Source organism: Callospermophilus lateralis, chromosome 10 (genome assembly GCF_048772815.1).
Source record: "Callospermophilus lateralis isolate mCalLat2 chromosome 10, mCalLat2.hap1, whole genome shotgun sequence".
Taxonomy (NCBI): Eukaryota; Metazoa; Chordata; class Mammalia; order Rodentia; family Sciuridae; genus Callospermophilus; species Callospermophilus lateralis.
Genome location: NC_135314.1, coordinates 5,137,225 through 5,157,813, shown reverse-complemented (window position 1 = coordinate 5,157,813; position 20,589 = coordinate 5,137,225). Strand labels below are relative to the sequence as shown.

General features: G+C 49.2%; 1 protein-coding gene across 1 annotated transcript in view; it reads left to right on the top strand.

Annotated features, from left to right (window-relative positions):
* Nucleotides 1–17,363, top strand: part of Pcp4 (Purkinje cell protein 4) — a 53,396-nt gene extending 36,033 nt beyond the window's left edge. The window contains exon 3 of the mRNA XM_076868841.2: nt 17,236–17,363. Within this exon, the coding sequence (XP_076724956.1) occupies nt 17,236–17,363 (128 nt within the window). The remainder of the gene's footprint in view (nt 1–17,235) is intronic.
* Nucleotides 17,364–20,589: the final 3,226 nt, after the last annotated feature.

The following is a 20,589-nucleotide window of genomic DNA, read 5'->3' as shown; positions in this document are numbered from 1 at the left end:
AGCCAGCCACATGGAGCAGCGCATGCAGAGATGCCAACCAACCGTGACTGCACCAGCTGTCCCCGCCCAGTGCCAGACCTGTGGCTGAAGAGCCCTTCAGATGGCCGCAGCACCAGGATCCTCTGACTGCAACTGCAGGGGGCGGCCACCTGAGCCGGCAGCCCACAAACTGGGAGAAAAGAGTCAATTTTGGGGTTTCGACTTCTCAATTCTGGGACACATCATTCCAAAGCAATAGTTAACCAGAACACACCCACACGGCTGATAATGGCTAACCACCGCCCTCCTTTGCCCCATCCCCGCCCCCCCGTGCACCCTGGGGTGATCCTCTGCCCCATCCCTCCCCCTCATGCATCCTGGGGTGATCCTCTGCCCCATCCCCCCCTCGTGCACCCTGGGGTGTTCTGCTTGTGCTGTTTAGAATATGTTTTTCAGGATGCACTGTAGACCCTTAGCGACCAGGAGAGGGATGCTGCATCCCAGTGTAGACTAGCTTCTCTTCTCTCACTTGTTTATTTATTCACTCATGAAATATCCTCTTAGCACCTACTATGTGCTACACACCACAACCAGAGCTGATGATGGGCTATTTACAAAACACAATGGTTGGGGGGGGACAGGAAGTCCTGGAGGGTGAATGTGTCAGTCACCGTCCTGGAAGGAAGTAGATGGCAGCTTGGCTGGGTCCTTGAAGAGCTGGCTGCAAGGGGCATGTGCACAGGTGTGTGCCGGGCTGAGGGTAGCATCTGAGGACAGTAGTGGCAGGTCCTGTAGAGAGGGAACCAGAATCCAAGGAGGGGTCTGGGCAGGGACAGCCTGACAGGCCATATGACCTTCTGTTGAAGGGCATAGCTGTGTCATGGCATAGGGTTATGTTTAGCAAATAAAAATACAAGATGCGCGCTCAGCTTTCAATTTCAGATAAACAGACTAAGGCAAACTGTTTTGAATGTATCCCATGCAATGTTTGGAATATAGCTACACTAATTTTTTTTTAGTTTGAAATTTGAATGTAAGTGGATATTTCATACACTATGTGGCAACCTGAGAGAGAGAGGCAGACCTCCCTCTCTGCCTTCTGGTCACCTCTGGGGCCACCCACTGGACAGACCCAAGCAAAGCCACAGAGCTGGGGTTAGATGGAGCAGGGAAGGTGCGGGGAGGGTGCTGGGAGTGAATCTGGGGGCAAGAAATGAAACCTCACTTGTACCCAGGGTCTGGGGTCTGTTTTTAGTCTTCCTCAATGCAAGTCCCTCCTTGACCCTTGTGACAGGTCGTCTCTGCCCATCAGATCTCTAATTGAAAAAAAAGAGCCTTTTATACCCTAAGAATTCTCACAAGAGTGATTACTACACTAACTTTGGATTGGCTTTTTTCAAGAAAGAAAGAAAGGGAAAGAAAAAGGAAAGAAAGAACAAAAAAGATAAACGTGTCCCATCGACGCCACCCCTTGGTCTTTTATTAGTGTCCTTGGCTGGCTTGATGCATTTAAAGGAAGGAGGGCAGTCAGACCTGTTTTGGGGAGGGGGACAGCTCTGACGTGCCTAGAGCTGTTAGGTTGCTCCCGTGAAGAACAAGAGATGTGTTCTTCTGAACTGACAAGAGATATGTTCTTGTCAGCTGAAGCCCCTTCGCCCACCTCTGGTGTCATCCAGAAGCAATGGGGGAGGCCCGCTGGCTGGGGGTGCATACTAGGAAGCAGTCAGAACAGACCCCTGATGGATCCCAGGTCGATGGCGGAGGGTGGAGCAGAGGGGAAAGAGGGCAGCTTCCAGACTCTTGGGGGTGAGGGACCCAATAGGGCGGGGTGTGCCAGGACGGCTCTGTGGCTGGGGCAGGAAGGCCACTGGGAGCCCGGAAGCTGCCCCTAGGGGAGTCCAGGAAGACCGCCCAGCTGCCCTGATCCCTAGGAAAGCGGGCAGAGGGTAGGCCTGCAGGTGGCTCCAGGTGTTCCCTGGGGCTGAATGGCTGCTGCCCCTGGCTGGGGGTGGGTTGGGGGGTGATGTGGGTTTGGGCTGGGAGATAGCCTGAGTCCTGCAGCCAACATTTCAGAGGAGAGGAGAGGATCAAGGAGGTTTGCTCTCCTTTAGGTCCCTCTTGGACGACTCAGCTTTGGAACCTTGAATTAAATTTCAAACTAGACTGCAAGCTCAACTGCTTCAAAATGTGAGCAAGGACCATCTCCTTTTAATTAATTACATCTTTTAATTTCATCCCCCCTCCTTTTCCCCACCCCAAGAGACTTGTTCTTTCCTGGGCCACTGTAGGGTCGCTGAATTTTAAATGTAATAACTTAGCACCTGGCTTCCCCAGCCTCTGCTTAAAGGTATTCACATCATTATTATCATCTTTCCAGAGTAGTACCTTGTGTCTCTGGGCTTTCACTATTTCTTCCTCCTGGGAAGGTCCTGCACGGTCCCCTCGTGGCTGGCTCTGCCGTGTCTATCATATCATTTCCCTCTTTTCCTTGTGAGAAGAGTGTGAATTATTTGCATATTATTTGTAATTTAATAAGATTTTTTAAAAAATTGTGCTTCCTGGAATGTTCTACCTGTACCGAGTGGTAGATGCTTCTTACAAACTTCCTGGATTCCTTTGGGTCCTGGACCCAGACTTGCTAGATCTGGTGCCTCTTCCCCTTTTCATGGTGTAGCCTAGTGATCAGCTGAAAGAGTGTTGTTTGGCTAGACTCGGCTGGACCAGGAGAAGAGGGGAAACTGGGAAGCCAGCCATGGAGCTCCATCACCAGTTCAGAAAATACTGTATCGTTATGTGGGTGGAAGCTTGGGGCTGTTTCTGTGCTTGGCCAGTTAGCTTCTCCTATAGAGAACACGTTCTTCTCTCTCTACCCTTCTATCATCCAGACCCTGAAAGTACCTGGGACTTGAGCTGTGCTCTGTGCTCATTAAGAATTCCAGGTCTCCTTGGATGTCAGAGAATGCTTGGCTGGCTGGCTCTGAGGAGCAAAGCCGCTGTGATCTGAGTCACCCCCACTGCAGCCAGCTTACAGGGCCCAGGGCAGTGAAGGAGTCACCCTCCACCGTGCAGGGATCGCCAGCTGCAGGGATCACAGAAGATGAGCCCTCTGGTCTCCCCCCTCTCTTAGATTTAGAGTTTTGGTGTTTCAGTGCAAACATAAAAGCTCTGGCGGTTTGGATTGATGTGTGCTCACCAAAGTGAAACTTCCCACGGTTCATTTAAATAATAATAATAATAATAATAATAATAATAATAATAATAATAATAAAGGTGCTTTGGTTTTTGTTGATCATGATGCACTTGCTGGTACAGAAAGTGCTCTGGGTGTTCCACTTGGGGAGCTCTGGGCTCAATGATCATTCCATAGGAGGGAAAAAAAAAAAGGCAACCCCCACCGCCCGCCCTGAGATGCTTGGCATCAGCTTTTGCTGGGTTTATCCATGGGCTTGCTGACACCATGCAACACTGGTCCCAGGACCTGGGCGTGTTAGCAGATGGCTTTGGATCCTCTGTCCTCTTTAGCCAGCCTGAGTAGCACCTTGAGCCTGCTTGGCCCTGAGGCCAGTTCCAAAGACCATGTCTGAACCTCGGTTTGCTGCTGAAGGGATGGGGTGATGTGAATCCCAAAGTTACTTCCATCCCTGCAATTCTGTGCTTTAAGCATTTGCCCCTGCGCCCCCCCCCCCCAGTGACCCACTGCACCCTGAGCTGCTACAGTCCCACAGGGGACAATGTTGTCTTAACCCTCTCCCCACTTCTAATTCTGACTCTTTACAAATTTGAGGCTGGCTCTCTTCCCTGGGTCACTCCAGCATTTTGACTTCTTTTCATTTTGTTTTGCACATATCACAGGAATATTGCCCGTGAGCTCAAAGGAGAAGGGCGGTGGTTTTCCTTGGTGGAGACAGGAGAGGGGAAGGAAGGTAGAATGGGCGGGATCTGAATGGCATTGTCGTAGGCGGTGAACACATGACTGTGACACAGCTGTTTTGTTGGAAATCACTATTTCAATAAAATGGGAAAAATCAGTTTTTATCTGAAAAAAAAAAACAAAACAACCCTACATTTCCAACCAGCTGACAGTGAACCACGGAGCAGGTGTCTTGGCCTGGGACCAGAGGGTGCTTCAGGTGTGCAGGGAGGCTGCTGGCTGGGACTGGCCTGCAGGTGAGCCCAGGTCAGACAGCCACTGTCCACTGTCTCAGAGACAGAGGTGCTGCATAGAATCGTTAGAAACTTTTAGCTGTCTCACCCTTGGGCCTGGACAGGGCCACCTGGCTCCAGGCATTGCTGGGCACGTGTCCAGGGAATGAGGGGTACCTGGCAGCACCTGGAAAACGCTGTCCTTCCTTTTCTAGGAATCAGCCTCTGGACTTGTGGCCAGTGTGCGGGAGTCGTTCTGCACCTTTGAAACTCTGGGCCAGGTGGGTTTGTGGAGGGATGAGATGAGTGAGTTCTTAGAGGACACAGAGAGCTACGTGTGGATATGACACTGTCGCATGCGGGTCTCACATCCCAGAGTTGAACAAAACTCTATGGTCTTGCTAGTTATGTGGCCAGGCTACAGACAGCCCATTAGGTCACACTGGCCACCACCCTGGGGAAATAGAATTCCCGCCCTGCATTTCTTGGATTCAGTTTAAAATGACTTTAGTGAAAGGTGAGATGTGACCGCCCCTAGATGCCTCCTTCTGTGATGGCGTCCCCTAACCAGCTTCTGTCAGTGCCTCCTTGAGCTCCTGCAGTCCCCAAATGGGTATTTCATCACTGCTTAAATCTTGACTCTAGACAGAGAGGCTCCTTCCACCTCTGTTGGTAATCAGAGTGTTTCAAGTAATATTTTAATGCTGGGCCTTTGGAAAATTGTGCTTTTTTAAAAAAACAATTTTAAAATTCTATAACTTTGGTGTGACACTGGGAATTTCTGTCTTTGGAATTCTCCTTTTCTTTCCTCTGGGGCTGCGAGTGGAACGTAGGGTCTTCTACGTACTGGCCAAGCACTCTACCACCCAGCTACATCCTCAGCCCTTTAAATTTTATTTATTTTGAATTTTTGAATCTGGCCTTGAACTTGTGATCCTTCTGCCTCAGCCTCCTGTCTAATCAGGATTACAGGTGTGTGCTACCATGCCTGGACTGGAATTCTTGAAATAAATAAAGGAAAATGCTTTGCTTTATTTTCATTCCATGAGAACTCTTTACGTGAGGAGGCTTTGATGGAACCCGCAAAGGGCGGGATCTTGAAGGGCCGGATGGTGGGCCAGCCGCTGAGTTCTCCCCAGGACCAGCATGAAGGAAGTCTGGAGCTTTACTCCGTTTCTTGGAATTAGTTGTCAAAATAGTAGTTTATTATGAAAACCAAAACCTAAGTTTGACTCCTTAGTTGAACTTTCTGAGCCCAGGTACTAAATGTGGCTCAGCTACCTAGCCAGAATAGTGCTGGGATTTATCCCTTCTTGTGTATTTAGTTTTATTTTATTCTCCTTTTCTAATGTGTGAACCCATCTTCCTGATACGTAGAAACAGGCCCAAAACTCCAGGTGAGCCATCTCTAAAAAGAGATTTCCCACCAATGAGCAGGTACCTGACCATGAAGGTAGAGTGTCTCACCAAAGCACGGAGGTGAGAGGACTTGGCTTCAGACCTAGGAAGAGAAGGCCAGTTGGTACAGGGTGTGGCTGCAGGCCTGGGGAGTGTGGAGTTTATTGTCATAGGCCAGCAGTTCCTGGAACTCGGCACAAATTTATGTTTAGACATAAAGGCACATTATGGATATAGGCATACCTCTGTGCAAAACCCGTCCCTGCCCTGTGGCATTCCTGTGCACACCTGACTTGGTTGGGAGTGCTTGAAGGATGTTTTGAAATAGGAGAAGTCACAGATGCATGCAGTGATGTTGATTCCTGCTCCTCTTGACCCATAAGAAGTGCAGGGAGGCTGGTGGCTGGCTGGGGTGAGGTTTTGAGTGGTGCCTGCCTCAGCTCAGTTCTGCTGGATGTGAGATGGACTTGGCCCTGGCTGTGCTTTGCAGAACCCTTTTCAAGACCAATCAGAGATTTGCATCCAAAGTCAAATTCCACACACCATGGACCCTCCATTTGCATATAAGTAAGACTGCACAGTAATCCTCAATAATATGCAAAGGAAAAGAGCCTGGCACCAGAGGCTCAGGGCTGAAAAGTCAGGGTAGAAAGGTGTCCTGGGAGATAGGGCTTCAGTGGCTCAGCTGACAGCAGGGCCCGGGTGGCGGGGCCTTGGAAGGCTGGGCTTTTTTTCCACACACTGCCAGAGAGGGCTTTTTTTTTAATGTGAGGATTTTTAAATTAATTTTATTCCCTTGTTTTAATTGGTGCATTTTTTTATAGTTGTAAATGATGGAGGAATTTGATGTTTTGTATTTTAATATGTGCACAACATAGCAATATAATGTGGCCAATATCATTCCCCAGCACTTCCCCACCTGCCCCCGCCCCCCCTCCCCCGCCGAAGGAAACATTTCTGTAAAAATTGGGGTTCTTAAAATCAAGGCCATGAAGAAACGGCCATGGGATCAAAGAGGTGCACAAAGCAGGAGCCTGTGTGTGGCCAAGGGGAGAAGATGGACCTGAGTGAGGCAGCGTACCTTATTTTATGACCATGTGGCCAGAACTTAATTGCACGACCGTATGAAATAGTAAGGAGGCTGGGGAACTTTCTTTGGGTAAACATGTGCTCAACCCCAAGCCAGAGATTTTATAGCTAAGAAAAAAGGGGTCAACAGAGGCGTCAAGGAGACCTACCCGCGTCTTCTGCTGGAGTGGCTGGGGCACTGGACGGCTGGCTGTCCTGCAGAGTGTGCTGGAGTGTGGGTGACTCACGTGTTCTCCATTCCCTTGACAGCAGTAGCTTTTCCCTGGGGAACAACTGTTCCGTGTTGGCTGTCAGGGGGTTAGCTCCCCATTCCAGGGGAGGAATTCCAGTTCTTTCTCTGTGCTCAGAAAGCAAGGGAGCCCTTGGTGTGTTCTGCCCACTCCTAAGGTTCCCAGTACTCTCTTTCCTTCAAGACACACCCATATCCTTCAAGCAAATTCAAGGAAAGCTTGAGGTCTCATCTCTGAAAGCAGAGCTCATGCCCTCCCTGTATCTCTGTTCTTCTCCTCCCCACCCTGTGTAAACTGGGTGGCTGCAGGAGGTGACAGAGGCCACACAAGCCACCCTTGCGAGTCTTGGCACAAAGGGTGCTATGACAGGGCATCGATGCCTTGCGGAGGTTCTGGAAGGCAGTCTGGGTGACGGAAGCCACTTGGTGGATGGTCCTAGCAGGAGCCAGGCTGCTCCTGAGGCTGCCTGGCATGTGGCGCCAGCCATGGGCAGTGGGTGGGGCATCCCCAAGAACCCCACTCTGTGCCAGAGAGGTGGGTCTTCCTGAATTTGGCCGTCCCCGGCGCGTCCTGCTTTCCCAGGTGCATTCTGCCTTCCCAGATCCTGACATGGCCAGCAGAGCTCTAGTCCTGTCTTCAGTCCCCATGGCGGAGGGAGGGGCTGGGCAGACTGGCCTGCGTGCCAGCCTCTGGGGTAGCGAGTACTGCATCTACGGCTTCCTCCCGCAACTCACAAGCCTCGCGAGAAAACTCGCCTGACTCCTGTTCATCCCCCTTCCACTGCAAGGGAGGTTGGAACCTCAGGACCATGGTCAAGACTCTGGGCTTGAATCACTGCTGTCCCCGGTCAAGCTGTTTCCCATCCTGCCTCCTGCTCATCCCTGGTTTCCCCTGAACAAGGCAGGCCTTTTGATTGGTGTGATGGGCTGAACTGAGTCCCTGCCTTCACGTGTGGAAGCTGTAAGCGCCATTTCCTCCAAGGTTGGGACTTTAAAGAGGCAATTGTGATTGGACACGTAATCCTAGCAGCTCAGAAGGCTGAGGCAGGAGGATCACGAGTTCAAAGCCAGCCTCAGCAACTTAGCGAGGCCCTAAGCAATTCAGCGAGGTCCCGTCTCTAAATAAAAAATAGAAAGGCTGGCTTGAGCATCCTCAACCCAACCTCAAGTGGTTGAGCATCCCTGGGTTCAATCTCTGGTACCAAAAATAAACAAACAAACAAACAAACAAACAAATAAATAAAATAAAGGCAACTCTGGTAGAACAAGGTCCTTAGATGGGCCCTGGTGCCATTTTAAGAGGAGACCAGGACACCAACCCAAACTGAGGGACAACCACGTGAGGTTGCAGGAAGGAGCCACTGCAGGCCAGGAAGAGAGCCTCCAGAGGCCCAGCCCTGCCTGCACGGGGACCTGGGACTTCCAGGCTCCAGCACTGGGCAAATGCCCTGCTGTTGTTTGAGTGTCCCCAGGGTGTGGGTGTGGGACTCTGTTACAGCAGCCGAGCAAACCAACACCATTAGGACCAGATTCTGCCCTTCCATAGACAAAAACCCACTTTCCCCCCAGTGGTATTTGTTCTCCTTTTTGCTGCTGACTTCCTGGGCTTAACGAATCTGCAGGGAGAGTTGATCTCCCCAGAGCTCCTTCTTCCTAGTTGAATCTCACAGGTCCCCACTCCCTGGACCAGCTGAATACACGGCAGGACAGGTATTTTATACAAGCCAGAGCACAGCCCGTGGCAGCTGGAGAGCAGGGATGATGCAAGAGGCGGCCCAGAGAAGCCGGCAGTGAGCTGTCCCTTCCAGCTGACCAAATTAGGCTTCACGACAACCAGAGCCCTCGCGGCAGGGCCCAGGCCTGTGGGTTTCAGAGCACCTCTATTTTAGGATGAAAGAGAATTGCTCTCTCCTGGGGCCCCACAGAAGGCGCCAACCTGGTAAATGGAGATAGGGGAAACTGGAATGGTGTTTTTATTGGGCTCGGGGAACATAATAGATACAGAAATTCCCCTGCCTGGTGCTGCTAATGCCTGACCTTGCTCATTAATCTCTGCTTCTTAGCAAAGACCTGGAAAATTACAATGCTCTGCACCAGCGGCCCCTGCTCAGTAAATGCATGTGCAGCGGCTGGGAGCCACGATCTGGCTGGGGGTCCTCCCCTGCCTGCCAGGCAATGGAGTGACCGTTTGTCACCCAAGCACACCAGGTTGAGGGACGCCAGGGCTCTCTGTGAGGCTCATTTCTGGATTATAAAAGGACATATTGTCTTTTTTTAATGGGAATTTCATAAAATATAATCCTCTATGCCAGCATTTCTGTGGCTGGGTGCTTGAATTTACTTTTACTAATTTTTTCTCAGAAGGAATTAACCTTCTCCCTAGCACCAGATGCCCTATTTTCTGGCTTAAAGGTGAAAATTGTAGCCCTCACGAGCTTTTTTTTTTACCATCTCTTGCTGCCTGGTGGGTGAGGGTTTCAGTCCTTGGAAAGGAACCCACACTGGCTGTGCATAGCCCCTGGTGGCCTTGATGTGAAGGAGCTGTGGGCCCCAGCTAAGAGCCCCCAGAGCTTGGGCCAGTTAGCTTAGTGACACCAGGGGCCACACAACTGATGGGTGTTAACTCTTTCCCAGTTAATACACACTTAGAAAAAAGGTGGGACGCTCTGCAAACCTTGGCATTCAGACGTCTCATTTGCAAGGCGTACTTCAGCTAAATGACTGTTATTTCTTTATAGCGTGCTAAAACTTCGGTCTTTTATAGAACGCTATGTGCTTCGACTCCTAATGATGGAAAACTCCTACTCAGGACAATTATATCTCAATTTACTGCTTATGCACAAATTTCTGATCTGCAGGATTAGGCCTTAGGAGGTAATTTGTTTCTATCAAATAAATCTTAAACTATAGAGAACTATAAATATGTAAATGAGAGCGTTGCCTATGGTGTGTGTGTGTGTGTATGTGTGTGTGTGAGTGTGTGTGTGTGTGTGTAAAATAAAATCTATGTTCATGACTTACTGCCCAAACCACCACTGGACAATGATTTTGCATCATTGTAAACTAGGAAAAAGATCTATTTATGGTTCAGATTGCTGAACTTAGGGCTACTATTTTATGTATATAGGTTTTTAAACTTTTTTTTTTTTTAGTTGCAGATTGATACAATACCTTTATTTTATTTATTTATCTTTATGTGGTGCTGAGGATTGAACCCAGGGCCTCACACCTGCTAGGGGAGCGCTCTGCCACTGAGCTATAACCCCAGCCCCTGGATATAGTTTTGTTTGGCACTAGGGCTTGAACCCACGGCCCAGGTCCTTGCTCATCACTGAGCATGAGCTCTAACAGAGAGCTGTGCCCATTCCAACCATGATGGACTTTTGAACCATGCTGTGTGCCTCAGACTCTTTATCTTGGGTTGCTTGGGGATCCAGGAACAGCTCTGTCTTTCTCCAGGTGCCTTTTCCTGCCTGTTAATTCCTAAGGAATCTATGTTAATTGTTTCAAGTCTGCTGCTCAGATTGTGAATTCATAAAAGAAGAAGGATCTTTCAAAACGTGTTGTCTCCAGGTTATTAGGAGCCCTGCTGCCCCTCCCCTCCTGGCAGGTGAGTCTTAGCCTCCGCCCCTCCCTGCTGGCTCCTCCCCAGCCCTTGTGGACAACCCTGGACTGGGCAGGCCAGAGCCCTCCGATCTCCGCATCAACAACCTACTTGGTTTTGGGAATCTCTGAAATTCTCTTTCTCTCCAATGCTTTTACCTTTCTCTTTTCTGTTTTCCTCTGGGAAGCAGGGACTTGAGTGTGTCCTCTGCTGTCCCCCACCCTCAGATGGGGACCATACTAACCTTTTGAATGACTTGCTAACTGAATGAATTCCATACAAAGTCCTGGCCACCAGGGAAACAGGTTGATGTTGAGGGTGGATGGATCATAGTACATGTTTAGACTTGGACTGTTTAATACATGATTTTCCCCCTAGAGACCTTAATTGGTCTATACAGAAATCTGTCATATTGACATACATCCAAGGAGCTGAAAATAGTGCAAGAAATCTTCAGAATCACCATGAGATTTGGAGCAAGACCTGGATTCTGAGCTAGCCTTGGCCAGTGTGTACAAAGCAATCCTGGGCGAGACCCAGGGTGGACTCCGAGTCTTTGTGGAACAGGAATAATGGATACTTCTTGTAGCTCTTATGAACGGGTGCATAAGTCAAACAAGCAAAGACTCTAAAGCTACTTTAAAATTTATAAAGTCCAAAAGTTAGATTAGGTGTGCCCCTTCCCCCTCCCTCCATGACCATTCAAAACTCCAGCTTCCTGGAACTCAGAATGTGACAGTTTTGGAAACAGTGTCTTTAAAGAGAAATGTTAAATGGGGCCATTAGGGTGAATCCTAGTCCAGCAGGACTTGTGTCCTTGTATGGAAAGAAACTCTGGATGCCCAGAGACACCAGGGGTATCCCCTCACCATGTGAGGATACCATGGGAAAGTGGCTGGCAAGCAAGAGAGAGAGGCCTCAGGGAGCCAGCCTGCTGCCACCTGCATCCCAGTCTCCAGAATCGGAGAAAAGGAAATTCTATTGTTTCAGCCCTGGCCCGTGGTATTTTGTTCTGGAAACCTGAGCAGACTAATCCTGGCGCTCAGCACGTGGCTCTTTATGGATTGTGGAGTGATTGGAGATCTTCCACTCCAACACTAGATTCAGAGTTTATCAGGACAGATAAATGCAAACATAATTTTAATCTATCAAACCATCAAACCATGACATCTCATGGATTGTCATGATGCTACCAGGAACTTGTAATGTGCATTTGGGATTGTCTTCGACTGGTGCCCCTTCCTTACTTTTATATTTATGATCATCTATTTTACATTTGCCCATCAAATGATCTGTAAAATAAAACCCATTTAGGCATATAAGGAAGCTCTATTTCATGCTCAATAAAGAAAGTCTCTTATTATCATTGTGTTTTTAAGAGGAGCTTCCTGAACGTTTTTCTCATGACATAATCAAGTATAATGTGCTACCATCTGGGGGCGCTGCGTTCGCTGTCTCCATTCAGCAAAGAACTGAAGAACAGGACACAGAGACAGCAAGAAAGTCGCAGGTTTATTGAAGAGTCACAGAAATACAGAGGTAGACTTCTCCATAGAGAAGGGCCCAGAGCTGGGAATCTTGTGGGGACTTTTGGCTTGTTCTTTTTATGGTCTCCGGAACTTCCTCCTTTCCTGATCTCCTCCCTGTCCGTGCGCTCCTCGCTGTTATTGACTGGTGCCTCCTCTGTCCACGCATCTGTTTTAGATTTTCCATTGAATCCCCCACTTAGGAGAACAAGTAGGGAAGTGTCCATCTGACTGTGACCCCTGCTCGTGTCCACCAGCACTTTTGTCAAGCAGGAAGTTGACCTCCTCAGAAGACCCTCTCCACGCCCCTTTGTTCTCAACCTGCCCAACCTCCTGCCTTGCCACCTTGCCCTGGCTGTCTAAGCACCCCCTCAACAGTAGAGGGAACTTCTGGTCTCAGTTTCTGCAAAGAACAGGCAGTGTTTGGGGAAGTAGCTTAAGAAGTACCTACAGCAGCAGGAAGTCTAACCTGGACAGGGCCGCAGCTTCCCAGGGGAGGCCGTGGCAGATCTCAGCCGGAGGCCTCTTCGCCCTCTCAAAGCATTGGTTTTTCCTGGGTCCCTGGCAGAGCTCTGTGCCATGGTGGTTGGGTGAAGTTTCTGCCCATTTGGGGGGAAGTGTGGAAAGCCTAGTTGCTTGGAGGTTGTTTTGCAAGCTTTGTGCTGTGTATCTCAGAGAGAGAGGGGTGAGGGGGCAGAGACAGAGACAAAGAAGACAAGCAATATGATAGATAAGGGACAGGTGTCCAGATAGCTGGACGCTTAACAGAGGGTGCACCGGTAAATAGAGAACGTAGCAGCTATGCAAACTATTCAGCCTCGTAGCCACTTCTGATGAGATGAAGTTTTTCAGGTATGGACTTGAGAGCGGGGGAGTCTGCAGGGCCATGGGAGTCCTGCCTGCCCAGGCACACGGGACATTATTCTTTCCCCAACATGTGACCAGGAAGTTGGGTTTTCCCTCTTCCTTCAATGGAGTCATTCTCTTGACCACTTTCATGGGCACATTCAGGATTTCAGAGTGTTCGTACAGAAAAGGAACTGACAGAATTTCAGAACCTCAGACAGATACAAATAAAACCTTGCAGCACTGGACAGTTTGCGGGGTGTTTTGGTAAAATATTGCTTGCTCAGACCGACAAAAAGTCGCCATTAGGAGCTGGGTAGCTGATGTGTTTTTCCAATTTGGGCAGCAGAATCGTAAACAAAAATGTCAGGTAGCACCCACCCAGTCCAGACACAGCCTTCAGACATTTTTTATGAGAGAAGAAATAGAAATAAAGGGAAATGGTCACCCTGCCGTCTGGAAATGAGGAGGACACACGTTTTCCCTGTGCTGCTAATTGAGACGTGCTGCTGTCTCCCGGGCAGAGCAGCCTGGGCCCACAGCACTGGGCACTGGGGCAGGCTCTTCTACACTGTTTCGGCTTTGTATCACCAGACTTTTGGGTTGTGGACTGCACTGGTTGGTGTGGAAAGTCTCTTTTTGAATTTTCTTATTTATTTAATTACTTTGGCACAACTTGGGGTTGAACCCAGGCCCTTGAGCATTCTGGGTAAGGGCTTTGCCACTGAGCTACATCCACAAGTCTTTATGTATATTGTTCATGGCTTGTATTACTGACCTGGGGCTGACCCTGTGCCAAGACCAGCAAACACAGCTGCCCACACTGGCCATGTGGCTGGCTATGCTGAAAAGTGCATCCTTCCTCTCTGAATTAGGGCCATGCAACTGTGCCCAATATCATTTGGGCTGCAGTTTACAACTTGTACTAAGGTGTCAATCTGTGTTTAACACTGCAGAGCTGGGTAGCTAGGTAGGTTAATCTTTTCAAAAGTGGTCTTTACTTCTGCCTTTTCTAAATGAGAAAACTGAGTACCAGAGGAGCTCAGAACCCTCCCCAGAGTCACACAGCAGTAGAAGCCATCTCCAAATCTTCTGTCAGCTGCGTCCCATAACCCCACTTCTGCTGGGAGGGCCTGGGGGCTAGGAGAGGTCAGCCTCTCCAAAGAGGATGGGGACTTTGTCTGCAAAGGACACAAGTCCTGCATTTAACTTTTTCCTGGCCAGATATATGTGACAGCCTCTCTTCCAGCGTGGAAGAGCTTAGAGATGGTTCCAGAGTTCCCTAGCATGGGGACTCTGTGAGGAACTCTGCCTCTGCACAGGGCTTTACAGTTCCACTGGGCTCCCATGGGCTCCCTGGTGTCACAAGCCCTGGGCCCAGTGGTGGGAGGCCACACCTGTGCCTCCCTGACCTCCAGGCTGGCCATCTGCCCTAACGCCTGTCCCTTCTCTCCATCCCCTTTAACCAGCAACGTCTCCTGACTCCTCCCACCAGGGCCACCTGAGGCATCTCCAGGCCTTTAGAGATTGTGCTGGTCTCTGTGCTGAAGGTCGAATGAGTTCTCCTTTCTTAGCTGCAATCCATCGCTGGCCAGGTCAGGGGAAGGAGCTCATGGTCCTTGGATGACCCTGCAGACCTCCCCAAGGCAGTGCCAGAGTCCAGAAACAACAACTCCTTAAAGACTAGTGGCTGCTCTGTGGATGTTGTCCGGGGTTTTCAAACAAAGGAGGAATTCATAAATCACTTTTGGCTGAAAGTATTAGTTTAAAATACAATTTGCAATGTTTGTGTTGATGACCCGTCCTTACCAGCTTAATATATATATTCCCTAAATATACATAATTCTCAGTGTCTTCATTTGTCATTTGTCAAAAAGTGAGATTATTGCTTTTTTTCCCATTATTATAAAAGGGAGAAGATGAATCAGACCCTTTAAGAACTTCAGGTTGCAGTAACATTTTAATTCTAAAAGAGATATCCCCCATCTTCCCTTGGGTCGGGTGAATTTCCTCTTTGCACTCACTAAACAGTGATACCTGCATTCCTGGGATTTGGGACTGGACCTTAAGAAAAGTGGCCATTCCCGGGGCTGCAGCTGCTCTCCATAGCCATGGACAGTATTAGTACTAAAGGTTTATTTCCATTAGCACAAGAGCTGGGGCCACTCATTTCAGATTCTTGTCTTCCAGTCCGGGGATCATGGGATGACACTCATTAAGCATTTTACAAATATCCACCTGAGCCACAGGAACTCCGCCCCTTCCCGATGGTCCTGACCCACAGTCTTCCCTGCAGATTGGGAATGTAGATTGAATACAAGAGGTTGACTGAACCGGTACAGTAGGAAATGATTCCCATGCCCTCTGCATGGTTTGGGCTCTCGTGGGTCACACAGGATGACACCCAATGTCCCCCGATGTTGGTGCGTTCAAAGCTCTGTTCTCATGGCATAGGCAGCAGATCTGGGAGAGAAGAAAACAGTGCTTTGATTTAGGTCATAAATTGGTGAGTTTAACGAGGCTGGCAAGCCTGGAGCCAGTGTCCCCCACTCTCAGATGTGAGGGGAGGGCTGCAGGCAGAGCCCGCTTAGTCTCCAGGAAAACCGAGGAGCCTGCATGTGAGTCTGCGAGGGAAACATCATTCAAGATCTATCTGAAATAAATGCTGGTTCTCATGCATCTACCTACCTACCTACCTACCTACCATCGGTCTATCTTCTACATCTGTCATCTGAATCGGTCTACCATCTGTCATACCTATGATCTATGTCTATCTCTCTCCTATGTCATCTGAATCTATCTCCCATCTTTCATAACTGTTATCTATATCATCTTTCTCTTCTATATCATCCCTATCTATAATATCATCTATACCTACACATTTTCTAAATCTATCATCTATCCACCCACCCACCCACCTCCCATTGATCCATCCATCTGTGGGGGGGGGGGGTGACAACATAGTAAGCAATAGAGAACAAGCCTCCCTTACCCGGAGTGACCTGTGTCCCCCACCAGCATGGTCAGGGCTGCTGCTGGAGTGTTATTCTGCAAAGTCCCTGGGAGAGGAAGTGGCTGGAGCAGGTTAGGGTTGGTGAGGAGCTGGAGCTTCCTGGTGATAGAGTGGCGTGCACACCCTGCTCCCTGGCTAGGGCTCTCTCTCCAGCCTCAGAAGGCCCCGTATTTTCTGTCCTCGGGCTGGAAGTGCTCCAGGTGCAAGTGCTGGGTAGCAATGAGGCTCTTGGGCCAAGTCCCAGGGGAGGTGGTCCTGTCCCTGGTTCTGGTTTGAGCTAACTCTGGGGCTTATTTGCTACTTTACCTGTCAATGGGGGGTGGATCCCAACTCTGGCTGTACCTGAGGGTCTTTGCAAAAAGTGTGAATGTGTGGCCTCCCCCCAGGGACACCATGTCATCACTCAATCTTGCTCTCAGGAGACCTTCCCACTGCAGCAGTGCAGGGAGGCAGCTGGGGCCCCAGTGTCTGTACCGAAAAAAAACACACAGGACATTGTGCCTCTGAGGGCTGGCCTCGGCCCTCACTGGACTGGAGGATTTTTAAAGACTTTCCTCTTCTATGGATGGGGGGATTTGATTTACTTATTTGTTTTTACAACTTGGCTGGAAATTGTCCAGTGCTCAGAAAGGTGCCCAGCGTGATGGGACAGCTCACCCAAGTTGTCGTCACTTCACTCTGGCTTATGAATCAGTTAAAGCCTTCTGTCTTGGCAAACACATTGCCACACCTACCTGGGAGGAGTACAATGCATGGTTTGTGAAACCTCATAAATTACTTTTGGCTGAAAGTATTAGTTTAAAATACAATTTGTAATGTTTGTGTTGATGACCCGTCCTTACCATCTTAATATATATATTCCCTAAATATACTCACTGTGAAGGTCAGTGGTGTCCTGAGGATATATAAGAACCCAGGCTGCGATCACAATCAGCAGACCTTGATGGCAGCAAAAGTATACACAGAAACTCAACGTGTTACTTGGTTAACTCAGAGCTCTTGTGAAAATCAGCTAACACTGGCTCAATGCCTAAAGCAATATTCAAACTAGATCTACATGAGATACCAGGAGAAAGGACCAGCGCAGCTAACGTTTTTTAAACTATATGTAAACTGTCTCCAGTAGGAACCAAAGATCAGGTACAGAAAACACACTCCGCATCCAGACTGTGCCCTTGACTTTCACGGCCCCTCCCAGGGTTGAGTTGAGGCAGCTGGAGGGCAGTGGGCCCTGGACTGTGGCTGCTCCACCGTGCAGGGCGTTTTACTTTGTGAATGGGTCTTATGCAGGAGCAATGTCCTAGCTCTGAGGGTGGGCTCCCTGGGGGCCACTGGACTTTGCCCAGCAGGTGCACTGTTCTCTATTTGCAGCTCCGATTACCTCGTGTTTGTGTTTTTCTTGCTATAGATGGGCAGAAGAAAGTTCAAGAAGAGTTTGACATCGACATGGATGCACCAGAGACAGAACGTGCGGCGGTAGCCATTCAGTCCCAGTTCAGAAAATTCCAGAAGAAGAAGGCTGGATCTCAGTCCTAGTGGGGGACCCCCTTCCTAATCTGCTTGAAGACCCTGAATTCAACCATCATCTGTCAAGAAACTAAGAGAACAACACCCTAGACAGAAGTCATCCACATGAGATACACACACGCACCGCAAACCTAAATGCATGTACAGAAACCCATAATATTTATACCCTTGTAGACAGGCGTAGGCAAGGAAAATTTGAGTAGCTTAATCTCTATGTTTATCTCCATTCTCATTTCTCCTGCAACTATTTCCCTTGAAGTTGTAATAAAACGAAGTTAAGATGAGTGATTCAAATGCCTGTTTTCATCTCTCTTAATTATATTTTTCTGGCACTGGGGATGGAACCCAGGCCTTGCACACACTCAGCACGTGCTTTACCACTGAGCTCCCCCCCAGCCTCTCCCTTGGTATCAACCTAGGAAGTCACTCAGGTTAGAGCTTGCTGCAAGTCCGATGTCCATTCTCTCCCTGTCTCGTTAGAGATGGACGCGGTGGCTTCTGTTGGGAGTGTTTGTGCCCAGAGTAAGAGATCCCTTCTCAGCCATGTCTGTCTCACTTGGAGAGTGCTAACATCCGACGGGCAGTGGTGATAGATTTTTTTTTCTTATGACGGGACTACAGCCCTGTATCCTGGGGTGCCAAAGCCTCAGAAGTTTCACTGGAGAATTGTGAATTATGGAGAAACAGCTTCCTGAGAGAGTGGGGCACAGGTGCCATAGAAATGAGCCACACTGAGATGTGGTCTCGGGAGCTACCTGTGTGAAGTAGCCAGGGCCAAAGGAATCTTGTTTAGATAATTCATATTAGTCCCTCCACGCTCTTCCCAGCCCCTACCGTTCTCCCACCCCCTGAATACTTCACTCCTGGGGAGTGGGGTCCGTCCTTGCTGGGTGGGCTCTGCTCTGACTCCAGCACGGGTCTTCTAGCCTCAGACCCTCCTGGAGGCTGATCTGGGACACTCAGGAGGACACTTCCCCGGGGACCCCCTGTGGGAGCAGTTCTTCCCCAGTCTAGCGGAAGGTCTGAGCGCTGTCAGCCCTTGGGGACAGAAGGGTGAGGACGGGGGAGGGACCAGGGACGTCGGAGAGGCTCCTCAATGGCTGTGAGGGCTTCTCCCATCCCAACCCCAGGAAAGAGCTTTAGCTGAGTTGTTCTGAGCCACAGGGATGGACTGAATTTTTTACTTCTGGGGGCAGGGTGCCTGACGGTCTGAAACTCCAGCTAATAGGGAGGAGGAGATTCCGGATGTGTCCCCTCAGCATGGGCAATTGGTACATTGTGTCTGTGGCCTCGCAGAGCCACAGGAATAGGTGGCTTGTGGCTGCGGGCCCTGGAGGACCTGTGGCTCCCCAGGGCTGAAGTGTTCCCCGCCAGGGGAGGAAGGCGCTCCCCGGGGCTGGCACACGTGACTTGCAACTTCACTAATTCAATTTTGTTTCACTCCAGTTGATTGAATTCCTACTGCATATGTGACCTTGGTGCTGTGGCCACAAAGCAGGACAGTCCTTGGCCAGGTGGAGACTCAGTACAGATGAAGGGAAGGCAAGAATGGGGTGGTGACAGAGCAGCTTGGACACCTACTCGGGTCTCCCATCAAGGCAGCAGCCCCGCAGCAGACTCAGGGATGGCAGGAGTTTCTGGGTCCCTAAGACCTGGTGGCTGGTATAGGAGTGCCTCAGGGGGGACCTAGGGGAGGAGACACTCAGCTTTGCAGCCACAAGTCTGGATTTATGAGCCCACCCCAGCCTGGGAATGTGGCTCTGCTACCTGAATGTGGCGAGGTCAGGAGGCAAGACCCCGAGCCCTGAGACTTGGAAATGATCCATCTTTGACTTACAGGTGGCCATGTGACCCCAGAGAACGAACTTACCTCAACAAGCCAGTTTCCTTAAGAGCCAAGTGGTGACTTGGTTAGCAACTTGGCTGGGACATGTTAGGAGTTTAAATGAAGCAGGTAAATGCACAAGAGCTTGGCTCACAGTAGAGGCTAATGTGGGGCCTTATTGCTGGTGAGCCACCCTAGCAGTTGGTCACGGCCTCCTTGGCCAAGGCCCTGCCTCCCAACCCAACCCACACCGTGGGACCCACTTCCCTTGCCAACAGCAGCCGGACCAGGTGCGGCCACCTGACCCACGAGAGTTCAGCCGCTCAGGCCCTTGCTCCTGTGAGTCTGAGCTAATAGCAGGTGAGCAACCAGTCATGTTGGGGAAATGGTAGGTGGTGGGCAGAGTAAAGCTGCAAAAATGGTTTATAAATTATTAATTCTACTGTCTATTTACTCTTACTGTTACTACTACTGCTACTACTACAAGCTGCTGAAAAAGGCCATTTGAAGGGAGCGTGGGAGGATGTAGGAGAGGATTCAGATATGTGGGAGAGGTAGGCTACGCCGAGTCGGTCCTTTGCAATGAACAGGAGCCCACACACACACTAGCTAAAAAGAATTGTTCAGGTCTTGCAGACATCTATGAACAGAACATCTAAGACGTACAATAAGAAACCAGGATGTCCCGGGCAGGCAGAATTACATTAGCTTTATAAATAAACACACGGGGGAAGAATTGACGTCTTCATGTTATTATCTTTATAGCATTTTATGACCTTCAGAAAAATTTTATAGTTTTTTTCACATAGGTCTTGAACATTTCTTATTGTTCTATTTCTAGATATTTCATATTTTTGTTGTCCTTCTAAATAGAACCTTTACCCAAAATATTCTCTAGTTAGTTTTGCTGTCATCTGTGAGAAACCCTCTTACTGAACTCCATAATATATAATCATTCACAAATAGCAGTCACTCTGTCTTTTCTCTTATACAGGTTTTAATGCCTTTTTTTTTCTTGTCTTGTCTTTGTTATAATCCACTCTTATATCTTGGAGGAGCCTTGGACATCGTTGCTGTCTTGATAGTAACAGTGACAAGCCATCTTCTGATGGTCATTTGTCTGGGTCATTGTTTGGGGATGATGCACTTTAACTTCATATGGTCTCATTTGTCAAGTCATATAGGCCTCTTGCTTTTCTTTGGAATGCACACATTCTATATGCCCTGAAGGTTGACCTAGACAATGAGCGGGATGGCAACGGAAGTCTGTGGGGTGAGGAGGTCAGAGTGAGAGTTCGTAGGCCTCCTTTTAAGGGCAGGATTCCCATGCATGCTGTGTTTAGGAGATTTCACTTAATTCCAACCAAATCATGCATCATAGGGAGGTGGCCCCTGGACCACTCTGTAGTG